The sequence below is a fragment of the Sander vitreus genome, chromosome 18 (assembly GCF_031162955.1).
Source record: "Sander vitreus isolate 19-12246 chromosome 18, sanVit1, whole genome shotgun sequence".
Taxonomy (NCBI): domain Eukaryota; kingdom Metazoa; phylum Chordata; class Actinopteri; order Perciformes; family Percidae; genus Sander; species Sander vitreus.
The window spans coordinates 11899604-11911914 of record NC_135872.1 but is presented as its reverse complement, the minus strand read 5'-3'; the positions used below and the strand labels follow the sequence as shown (position 1 = coordinate 11911914).

Sequence of the window (12311 nt, the reverse complement as noted above, 5' to 3'; positions counted from 1 at the left end):
CTCTGGGCACCATTTATCTTGGTAAACAATGACTGAATTGTGATCACCTCACATAGAGCCATCTGAAAGCTATTACTCTCCCTGAGATAAAACCAGGCAAGAGCGAGATCAGTGGAAAACATAAAAAGTTAAGGAGCTGCCCTCAGCATAGAGAGAAGGCTGTGTTGGCTCAATATGAAGACATCCTCTTTCCTATTTATTAGTTTAATATATTTCAGGTTCACTTCAGCAGCCTGCCAGTCTACTGATATACTGTCTGACAGAGACTTCCCCCCTTTATCTGGTTTGAATAATCTTTGCTCAAGACAAGACGTGGGACAGAAAGTACTAACTAATAATTATTAGCAGTTGCGTGAATCTGCTTTACAGTCAAATCCAGATGGATGGAGTTTGCCACATTGGACTAGAAAATGAGTATGAGGATGTTTGGACTATTAGAATGCTTATTTATGCCTTACTAGACTGATACCAGAATTGACATTATGTGAACTGTCCTGATACTGTTTCCCAGTGATATTTGATCCACGCCTGGCTCACACACAGCAGTTTTTGTCAGTGTTTTTGGATTTGGTTTTCAACAAGCAGAAGAAGACACAGGAACAAAGCAAAACATCTGGATCTTCTGTGAACATGGGCCTGCATTTATCCTGGACATGTGGACACTGTACAGAAATGCAGCCTTACACGCACCCTGTGTATAGACAGACACATACATGTGCTCACCTTGACGACAGATCATGTATTTCAGTGTATGAATGCGTAATGAGCCACATGATTGCGTATACACATACAGTAGGAGTTTGTAACAGCCTAAACCCATACAGCCTCACAGACGTGTAGATACTGACATGTGTTAGACTCTTGGCCTTCGCAGAGGGTCAATCATCTGGGGAGGTGGGAGCGACTCCAGGCTCCAGTGGTTCCCTCCAAATCAGCCAGACTAGGAATTGTGGGATATCTGAAGCTTTCACAGCTGTAGGTCCAGCTGGCATTTCCAGAGTCTGAAAACAAACAAAAGAGACAAAAAGGGGAGGAAAGGAAAGATAGGGAGGTGACTTCTGACACCCCTGTTTATAAATGACTATGAACAAACCGCAAATTATTTCAAAATGACTGACAAAATTAAAAAGTATGACCATTAAGATCAATGATTGTTTTATAAATAATGCAAAATCAATATTCTCAACTCTTTTCCATCACTTTTTTCCTGGCTTCAGCTCCCTATGTGAACTACATCCGGAAAGACCCGGCTTCTCCTTGCTCCTTGACGGAGGCTCTGGAGTATCTTCAGGTCGACATCCTAGAAGACCTGATAGAGAAGGACAGTGTTTCAGCCAATCAGAAACAGCCTCCCAAGAACAAGCCTCATAACTTCACCGTGGTCGCCATGGAGGGCTGCCACTCATTTATCATCCTGGACTGGGGCCGCCCACTGAAAGATGATATGGTGTCAGGTAAGATATGTTTTTCCAGAAAGAAAGTTCAAAAAAAATTAAAATTAAAAAATTCTTATAAAACAGTACCTTTATCCTTGGTGTTTTGACTTGTAATAAATAATTAAGTTTTATTTCTATGCTGTGATAGTTCCATCCATACATCCTGCAAAAGAAAATGCTAATTAGTGCAGTATGTGAGACAAATTCTCCAGTCGGGTGTCATTAAACCTTGTTTCATGTATTACTTAGACTAACGTTACAGTCCACACATACTTGTCTGCCGTTATTTAACCTTTCACGTGTTGTGGTTCAGGATATGCCTTTAACATGTTACCAGCATCCCTTCTGACTTCGATTTTAAGAACCCACTCCAGCAGTTCATTCTGAATAAATCATAAAAAACAGATGGAATAATACTCTTTAGCTCCTGCAGAGCAAAATTCCTATGACCTAGAAAGTGACACATGGGGAAAAAAGGGACACAGAAGAGAGTGAAGATAACAGCATACTGTATGAGACGTGGTGGATTATCAGAGGTAGCAGTCTGGCCAACTAGAGAGCCAGTATGTTTTCTTTGGCAGGTAAACACAAGCTCCTGGTAATGCTGTGGGCTAGTCTGTCCACTGATGTGTAAAACAGACAGTCAGTCCGTAGGCTACCGGTGTTTTTTTCCCCTCTTTCTTTCCATCTGTTCTCCTTGGTGTTTCCTCTCTGCTTACACACTATCTTGACACTTCATATTACTTTAATGCATTTTTGCACTTCATTTGTCTGGACATTTTAGCACCTAATCACTATTTGATTCCATTTCAAATACTTTCTCTGTGAATTTGTTTTATCTTACATACCATGCTGCATTCCATACAGTCATTTCTCTAAAGTGTCGGGACACTGATGTACTGATGTTTCTCTGCTGTTATGTGCGATATCAAAGATAAGTTGACCCAAACTCTGAGAACCTTTACCTTTTATATTTTATAAAAATAACTTTTAATGTGAATTTCGTTAAAATGTAGTATTGTATTGCAAGACATACAGCAGACATGATCTGATACACACATGCAGGTGTACAGTTCACACATGCAGATATACAGTAATAATAAGGAGCTGTTTTACTTATTGGGCGTATTTGCACAACCATGTCTTACGAGTTACGAGTCACAGCTTTCAAAACAAGTGGATGGAAACAGCTGTTAACAAGTGGTCTGGAACAGATGAGGGACATTGGCATGAGTTTTTACCTGAACCCAACGTCTGGAGCATTTACATTGCATTGATAACCTTTTGTTTAAAGGTTTCGGGCAAAACATGCACATCAGTCACTGAGTATAATAAGCGTTGCATTTGGCTCAAAGGACCAACTCCTTCTAGAACATTTAATACATTTATACCAAAAGCAGAAAAAGATCAAGTCTATACACTACTCTATCTATCCTCAGTTTAACATAGAATGCTAGGAATAAAAAACCAAAAGAAGAAAAACAAAGTAGCTAGTATTTCCCTTCACTCCTGTCAGCAGCCAGCTGTGTTGGTGAGGCTCCAATAAAAATAGAAACTCAGACTCAAAAGTCCAATAGAAACAGTTGGTAGTTTAATGTGCGGCAGAGCCAAATTGAATGATCTAGAGCTGCGTGACCTGAGGTTGCTTACCGGATTTTAAGGAATGGTCTGCGTGACTGAGAAGAAGAAGAAAACAGACGACCAGGTTGGAGGACAGTCAGCATGAGCTACAGAAAATGCCAGGGCGGCAGTTTTTCTTCAGAGTTAAATGTATATGGGGGACCACCTACTCTCAGGAAATAATTGAAAGCATTAAATAAATGTTGATACTTTATAAATAATCATAGGTCATGCGAGTTCAAGGTTGATAAAACAAAAAGCTGCTGGTGCTAGCTTCATGTTTATCTTATTGACATGAGAGTGGTATCGACTGTCTCATCTAACTCTAAGTCTCAAAATGTCAAATGATTCCTATAATATTGACCCTTAGCAAATTGTTGTGTTTCACTTAAAACTTTATATGAACAGGAGAGTGAATCCAATTTTATCTTTTTCGAACAACTTGAGCTTTGCCCTTTAATTCTATATTGTTCCCTGCAGGCTACATGGTCCACAGTGCTTCATATGATGATGTCCTCAACAATAGATGGTCCTCTCGACCCGCCAGCGGGACGCACCTACCTGTGGAGAACCTCAAACCCAACTCTAGGTAACACATTACCACCTGGTGCATGTTTATAACATTGTGTACGCATGCATACAATACACACGCTTATACAGAAGTTGGTGTGAGCACATGCACACCGCTTTCAGGTTCAGTGATTCACACAGTATCGTCTCACACATAATGGGTGTCATAGAAAAAGAGAACCTGAACTTACAAACAAGGATTTGCTTGGTTAAAAGATCCCTTACTCTGACCTGCATGTAATGTTTATGATGAGGTTGCTGCTGAGTTCATGTATGCATGTATCTGTTGGTAGCCTATTTAGCATATTTATATGTTTCTAATTTTGATATCAAACCATGCAGACACTGATCAGAGCAGAGTGTGAGTTGGATACTGATACTGTAATGCTTGTATAACAGATCAGTCAACCCTCAGAGTGAAGTAAATCACCTTGGCTAAATGGAGGCAGGTCAAAAACCACATTTGAATCTGCACCAACATGTGACATGCTGTAAAACTCTAAAATGTAGTGGAACGTAAATTCAGCACACATTATCTGAGATACAGTCACCTGGGTCTGTTGCAGTTATTAGAGCGTGTTTCCAAAACACTGTCTTACAAGACACGGGTTACGGTTTTCAAAATAAATGCATGGAAACAGCTCTTAGCACGTAGACCCAAGAGAGGAAGGGAGAGTACTTGCCTAAAAACCTATTTTTTGCTCGATTGAACACTGTGCATGAAGCTTGAAAGTCATAAGTGTAAATGACACAGTAAAAGTTTTTTTCTTTAGTTTCTCAGCAAATGTAGTTTTTGATCAATTTTATGTGGGACCATTGTGTATGTACCATAAAAACATCTTGATGAAGCACTGGCATGCATCAGAAGACAGCTGAATGCATGGCAGACAGGTGAAACTGCTATCAAGCTATATGTCAAATAACAATCCGGTGGAAAAACTGTTTCAGATGTGTGAGTTCATCCTCTTGCCCGGTGGAGGCACGAATCTGCTTGAGGTGTTATGATAGGTGTCTCACCTTAGGAAACACCTGCTGCTCAACACAAACAGAGCTGTGTGCATCGGGTAAAGTTTTCCATGAGATTTCCATGGGATTCCCTCCCTGGCAACCAGTTTGTATTCACGATAGTGCGTCTCCCGTGGTTACGGTTGATCCCAAAATGGTTCATGCGAGAGTGATGGCATTTCCCATGCTGCAGGCTCCTTATGGCTACTATAGTCCTTAACACACACATATGTATTCAAACTCATATGTGGACAAGACTTTGCTGCTTTTCTTTGTCTTGAATTATTATAAATTAATTATAATATTAATTACTTTGTTGGTCGGACAAAACAAGACATTTGATGACGTCACTTTGAGCTCCAGGAAATAGCCATGGCCGTTTCTACTGTTCTTTGATGTTTTATAGACCATAAAAAAATTACCGGATGAATCGATAAAAATAATCCTTAGTTGCAGCCGTAGTCTTCCTGTCTCTCCTGCTGTATCCAGGTCTCTTGCAAACGGAATCTTGATCTCTAAATAAATAAAGATTGTATATAAGATATATGCTATGATACATTGTTAAATTAAAACATTCATGCTTGTTTTTCCACTTCTTTTCAAACAATATGAATGTCATTAAATGCCTTTAGAATAAATATCAATTTGAGCGTCTGGATAGCTCAGTTGGTAGAGCAGGCGCCCATACATAGGGGTTTACTTCTCGACACAGCGGGCCCCGGGTTTGATTCCGACCTGTGGCCCTTTGCTGCATGTCATTCCCCCCTTTCATTTCTTTAGCTGTCCTGTCAATAAAGGCCTAAAAATGCCCAAATAATTATCTTAAAAAAAAAAGAATAGATATCAATTTATAATCCACTTACGATTTACAATAGTACAAGTTTGCAGGTTTTTGTGGCTGAACTATCATATATACTGAGGAGCATGTAATGTGGCCAGGCTGAATTTGGCCCATGGTGTGTGTGCAGTTGCCACATGAGCGATTCTCTAAATGAAGCTGAGAGCTCTCTGTGTTGAAAGTTTCAAATGGCTAGCTCGGCTCAATGTAGCATTTTGTGGTCTATTTTCTGTTTTTAAATTGACTCACATTTTCTTTTTTTTCTACCTTCTCCAATTTCTTGTTTCATTACATCATCTCTCTGCAGCTGCCTTGCCGTATTCTCCCTCTCTCTCTCTCTCTCTCTCTCTCTCTGGGTGATATATATTTTGGTCACTGTTCTCACGTGGCTGGAATGATTGGATCCAGGCCTCGTGGCTGTACATGGTGAAAGTTTTTGGCTTGGATTTGACCGACCATGAACTTACTGTATGTGACCTTGCAGAGTGAAAGGGAGCACATATGCACACAATAAGGCATTAATGAATACATATGCTGTAACAAACACAACAGCCAGCTTCAGTGGAAAAAGTTTGCAAACTCTCAAAGTTGTCACTGGTGTTTTTAATCTGATAGGATTTAATAATTCCTCCACCACCCAGAGACAAAGTGAGCTCACTGCCATATTAAAGCTCTCTGTGAGAAATTTCTCTTTTGAAGACTCCTTCTGGCTTTCAACCTCTTCCCATGCATCCATTCCCTTTCAGCATACATCTACCCCTGTGTTTACTTTATGTATTTACTGTGTTTACCCCTTATTTTCTGTCTTTCATTCTTATCCTCTATCCTCTATCTGTTAATCTCCACTTGTCTAAATGTCTCTTTTTCCCCTCACCGCCCTTCCCTCCCATCTCCTTCCCTTCTTCTCCCTTCAACACAAGCCAAATACCAATTTTATTGTGCTGCGCTCACTTTGGATTCATATGAATATAAAACAGACTACTCTTAAATCAGCCTGAGTGAAGCATGCCCAGTCATCTGCTATGGTCATTAACATTTTCCTCACCTTCATCCAGTCACAACAACGCTGGCAGGATGACACTTTCACTACTAAATCTGTCATTAAATCCTTACATTGTGGTTTGTTTTTGTTCAGGTACTACTTCAAAGTGCAGGCCAAGAATGTGTTTGGTTTGGGACCCTTCAGCGATACACTCACCTATGTCACCGAATCAGGTGTGTATCCTGTCAACGCCTGCAAAGATAAACTTAGAGACGCCCTATTGACTACAGGTCAACCCTCAGTCAAACTGGCTTTAATTTTCTGTACTGCAGCATGCAAGAAAAATGTCATGGTGACGTTCATTGTATTGCAGTGCAAGACATTCAAATATAAAACCATCCTTGCAGTAAAAGCAGACTACCAGATGTACTCTGCACTACGTGCATTATGGGTCTTTCATTCTCAAAATCAGGTGAATGCATTAAACTTGCAGTGCTGCCTGTGTGCTTTTCCTCCCTTGTGAAATGATTGCATTCTTTCTTTCAGACGATCCTCTTCTCATCGAAAGACCGCCTGGTAAGTCCATACACTGACTGCACGTCTTTAATTTAAGGTCAACAAGCCATATCTTACCGAAGCTGCTGGTTTTAAAGAGGGATCCATAATTCTAAAAAGCCCTGATTGCTAGGCAAGCATCACTCTGAATAAGCCAGGATGATACATCAGCCAATAACAGCTTATTGCAGAAACATCACACTTTGTATATGGAGCGACTTTGCAGGACTAACATAGGAGAGACTCTTGGGGTGTTCATTGGGGGGAAGATGTTGCCCCTAGTTCAGCTGATTGGTCAGGTTCAGAAAAGGGGAGGGGAGACAAGGGAAGTGAGAGTGGAAAGGAAAAAGGGGTCAGACAGAGATAAGCCTGAGAAAAGACCACCTGAGTGTTAACATTACCAACAGTTAAGCTTACTAGCTAGTTACGGCCACCAGCCTTTTTGTTGTTTGGGGCACTCTTCCAACCCCGTTATTAGCCTGTATTCTAGGGTAATAAAACTCGGCCCTCCGGTTTAACTTCGGCCACCGTGTCCTCGTCATTCATATAGCTAGCAAGCCGTGCGGCAGAGCCGCGAGCTCTACAATATGTTGGCCAATAAGTATTATGTAAGACATTGCAGTACATATATCCCAAATATATGTTTTAAGTATTTTAGAAACAGTGTACCCATTACATAGTTTGTTCACAAGAGAGCAGTCATAACTTTATTTCTACAAAATGTCCTGTTTAGCATGATTCTTTCATCACCAAATTTAGAGCGTCCTTGTCAAAGATGTTTGTATGTTAGGTTTTAATGTAAAATAATCCTCCCTCCCTGAATCCTCTGTAGACCTTTCCTCAAGAAGGCAATTCAAGGTACTTTACATGAGATATGACAAGACATTAAGACAAGATATAAAACAAACACAAGAATTTAAACAGAGTAAAATAAAACAGAAGATAAGCTAAATTGAAGAAGAAAAAAAAACAGATCAAACAGGAGAATACAAATTACAGTGCGGCACAAAATATAAATGAATTATCCCAAATTTTTAAGAGATATTGGTAAACAGAGTTTTAAACCTTGATTTACAGTATCTCACAAAAGTGAGTACACCCCTCACATTTTAGTAAATATTTCATTGTATCTTTTAATGGGACAACACTGAAGAAATTACACTTTGCTACAATGTAAAGAAGTTTACAGCTTGTATAACAGTGTAAATGTGCTGTCCCCTCAAAATAACTCACACTCACACAGCCATTAATGTCTAAACCGCTGGCAACAAATGTGAGTAGACCCCTATGTTAAATTCCCATAGAGGCAGGCAGATGTTTATTTTTAAAGGCCAGTTATTTCATGGATCCAGGATACTATGCATCAGGTAAGTTATGCATGATAAAGTTCCCTTGGCCTTTGGAATTAAAATAGCCACACATCATCACATACCCTTCACCATACCTAGAGATTGGCATGGGGTACTTTCCATAAAATCATCTCTCAATGCAAATCAAACTAGCTATTAGGCTAACCGACATAAAACCATGCCAATCTCTAGGTATGGTGAAGGGTATGTGATGATGTGGGGCTATTTTAATTCCAAAGTCCAAGGGAACTTTATCAGGATGCATAGTATCCTGGATCCATGAAATAACTGGCCTTTAAAAATAAAAATCTGCCTGCCTCTATGGGAATTTAACATAGGGGTATACTCACTTTTGTTGCCAGCGGTTTAGACATTAATGGCTGTGTGTTGAGTTATTTTGAGGGGACAGCACATTTACACTGTTATACAAGCTGTACACTTAACACTTTACATTGTAGCAAAGTGTAATTTCTTCAGTGTTGTCCCATTAAATTATATAATAAAATATTTACTAAAATGTGAGGGGTGTACTCACTTTTGTGAGATACTGTAAGTCAGTGGGCAGCCTTTTGACAGACAATCTGAGAGGTCTGGATGGTTCATAAAGGATCAGCAGATTAAACATGTATTTTGGCCATAAATCATTGATGGACAAATCATCATCTAGGTTCAAGATAAAAACTGGATTTGGCTGCCTTCTGGCTACTTTAGGAACTGACTGTTTCATATTTAACCGTAAGAATAACAGCTTTATTTTTTACTGTTCAGCTTTACATAGAAAATGGATTTTAGTCTCTCTATGCTCTCACCCTTCTCTGCATGATGTGGATTTTCATAAGATGCATATTTTACCACCATAATGCATCTCCTCCTCTGCTCCTCAGGTGGCGAACCAATCTGGATCCCCTTTACCTTCAAGTATAACTCAGCCCACAGCAGCTGTAAGGGCAGCCAGTACGTCAAACGTACATGGTACAGGAAGTTTGTGGGTGTGGTTTTGTGTAACTCTCTGCGATACAAGATCTTCATGGGAGATGGTCTTAGAGGTGATTACTTCACTTCTATATAAAACCAGTTCAGTACTTTTCCCAGTGCTATCATAAAAAATAAAATCCTAATTATGATACCTACTTCCTCTTTTCCCTCCACAGAGCCCTTTTACAGTATAGGAGATACATTTGGCCAGGGAGACGACCATTGCCAGTTTGTGGACTCCTACAGGGACGGAAGGACAGGTCCGGCCTACCTCTCAAATAATCTGCCCTCAGCACAAGGTAAACAAATTGCACATTTGTTGATATTTAGACCTAACCTATTCATTTGTTCCACACAGTCTCCTTAGGCTCCTAAGTGGTCCAGCTGCATTGATCTAATCAGAGTAATGTTTAAATAAATACTTTTTAAAGCACCTAGCAGGGTTTTGCATGTTTTAGCCCAAATCCCAAATGTTTTTCATTACTGCAGACCATTTTTCTAATTGTACCTTAACTTCCTAGACTAATGCCATAACTTCCTAGCAAGTATTGCTTTCAGGTCATATCAGTACATCATGAGAATACTTTAATCTTGCTTGGGATAAATCCAACACAACTCACCACAACGCAAGAAAACAATAATCTTTCACAATTTACAATATTTGCTTACTCTTTGCCCTCTGGATTTGATTTTCCAGAAACCTTGTGAAAGCCTTGCTTTTTTGGAAACTGATTTGCAATGTTGTAGATACTGTGTGCTGGCTTATATTTACTGTAAAAGTTAATGCTGTCCCAGTTCTATAATGTTCTTATTGTCAACAAAGCCAATGCAAAAACTACAACTAATGATGCATCAGCTCGTCTGTCAATACTTTCTGACTTTCCTACCTTGGGTACTGCAGTATTTAGCAAACATTACTCAACCAGTAGTGAATAGTGCATGTGTACTAGTTTCTGCTGCAGATTAATACAAATTTGGGACACGATGGGACAGGATAGGACAGGACAGGACAGGACGTTGTATGTGGGATTGATTCAAAATAAACCAGTGCTCATTGATGTGGGTTTTTTTTTTTATATATAGTTTTTGATACAAAATGAAGCTCTACGGCACAGAGGAATAAGAGCAGACTTTGGATTCACAGACCATACTTGTTAGTAGGACCAAGTCAGTTTTTCATAGGATGTACTGAATAAGAAAATAATAGAGCTTCACAAATGTCATGATTTCAGATGTAAGAGTCTCTTGAAGAATTGTCATGAAGTCAAGCAGAGAAATAACTAAGTAATTGCTATCAAGTGCTAAATGATGATTATATCCAGACATGCTCACTCTTTATTGCAAGTCTCCTGATACTTTTCTGTAAATGGCTATGGACAACATTATCAATTCTTTCCTTTGCAGGATTTTATCGCGCCTACAGACAGGAGCCAGTTTCATTTGGAGTTATTGGCCGACGCACAGCCCATCCATTCGTGGGCTGGTATGAATGCGGGGTGCCCATCCCCGGGAAGTGGTAACACAGGAGGATTAGGAGTCATCGTACCAAAGGCAACCCTTCTGCATCCTGCTGCAGGCTCTTACCTTCACTGGTCTTGCCCTTAAAAACAGACTTTTGCCTGCCACAGTGAAATGACACCACTACGAATTTATTACAGCTTCACAGAAAGAGAATATAGTACTTTTTAAACAACTTAATGTTTATCATTACAATGCACTTTTTTTATATTAAGCAGTCTGTATATGAGGGGAAAAAAGAAGCATGTGTGCTCTTGCTTAGTGTAACTCTTGTCTTAAAGTGTCCTTGTACTATTCCCGGCTATCCCAGAGACAGGTCCTCACCCAGCGTTATTTATCTCATCAATAATACACACACACGGTCAAACCAGTGACATTGGAACAAAGCACAAGCTGCAAAGCAAACTGTAAGAATGGGCACTCAAGGTGTGTATAGGTCTGTTAATTTTCAGTCATGAGATTTGTATTTCATAATGTAACAGCTTCTGACAGCTACTTTTTGTTTGTTTATTTGTGTTCCTAAACCATCAAACTGTTTATTTGTGTTTAACACCTTTTTGGTATTCACCAGAATTCATTAAAAGTTACTGTGTAAGTTTTGTAAGTATACGGACAAAGAATAAAAGATCAAATATTTGCTCAGGAATTGTGAGAGATTGAATAAACCACAGCAATCCAGAAAATGAATCACATCATATTCTCCTGCTGCCACATTCTTTTCTAGCAAAAGCTTCCACACGTGATACAGATCAACCTAATGGAAGATTTGACTAACAGAACAATATTGGTGGAGCCAGCTGGCACAGCAACTGTTAAAATCAGATGAAATGTTAAAAACAACATGTTGTGGACAGAAGCAGGTGAGGTGGAAAGAGAGAAAATACCAATTCATTGGCAAGGGAGCAAACGTGGAGGAAACCATCAGCCATGTGTAGAGGATTAACACACAATGCGTACCTCCTATGGCGCCATTTTGATGCTAACAAGCACTCACCCGCCATTAGCATTCCATTGACTGCCATTCATTTTGACGTCACTTTGACAGCGAATAACTTTGAGTGTTAATCAAATTACCTGACGGATGAGTTAGAATTTGCTTCTAATGCTGCTAACTTCAGATAAAATCTTTCACAAGGCATAGACTTTCATTTTCATGCTCAAAGCCAATTATGACGCTCAGATTTTAATGTCTTGTTTGAACACGAATTATAGTCCATCTGTGTAAAATAACTGATAAAAAAAAGTAAAAGATATGATCATAAGTGGCTCCAAAATAAACCAGGTGGAAAATATTTCACAGATGAGGCTTAATGAATGGAGAGGTCCATTTTGTAAGTGTTGCCAATTAATCACTACTCCAGTTATGAGATTTTAAAATTAACAAGATTGATCGCTCTTTCCGTAAAGTCCAACAGCAGAACCAGTGCTACTCTTTTCAGTGCTTGCCTAAAACTGATTAAAAC

At 39.5% G+C, this 12311-nt stretch overlaps 1 protein-coding gene across 2 annotated transcripts in view; it reads left to right on the top strand.

The window, feature by feature from the left end:
• Positions 1 to 11494, top strand: part of fndc1 (fibronectin type III domain containing 1) — a 39113-nt gene extending 27619 nt beyond the window's left edge. For both annotated transcript variants that reach the window (XM_078275103.1, XM_078275102.1), the window contains 7 exons: positions 1218 to 1454; positions 3537 to 3645; positions 6605 to 6684; positions 6998 to 7027; positions 9240 to 9401; positions 9507 to 9629; positions 10735 to 11494. In XM_078275103.1, coding sequence (XP_078131229.1) covers positions 1218 to 1454; positions 3537 to 3645; positions 6605 to 6684; positions 6998 to 7027; positions 9240 to 9401; positions 9507 to 9629; positions 10735 to 10850 — 857 coding nt within the window. In that variant the 3' untranslated portion in view covers positions 10851 to 11494. The remainder of the gene's footprint in view (positions 1 to 1217; positions 1455 to 3536; positions 3646 to 6604; positions 6685 to 6997; positions 7028 to 9239; positions 9402 to 9506; positions 9630 to 10734) is intronic.
• The last annotated feature ends 817 nt before the right edge of the window (positions 11495 to 12311 follow it).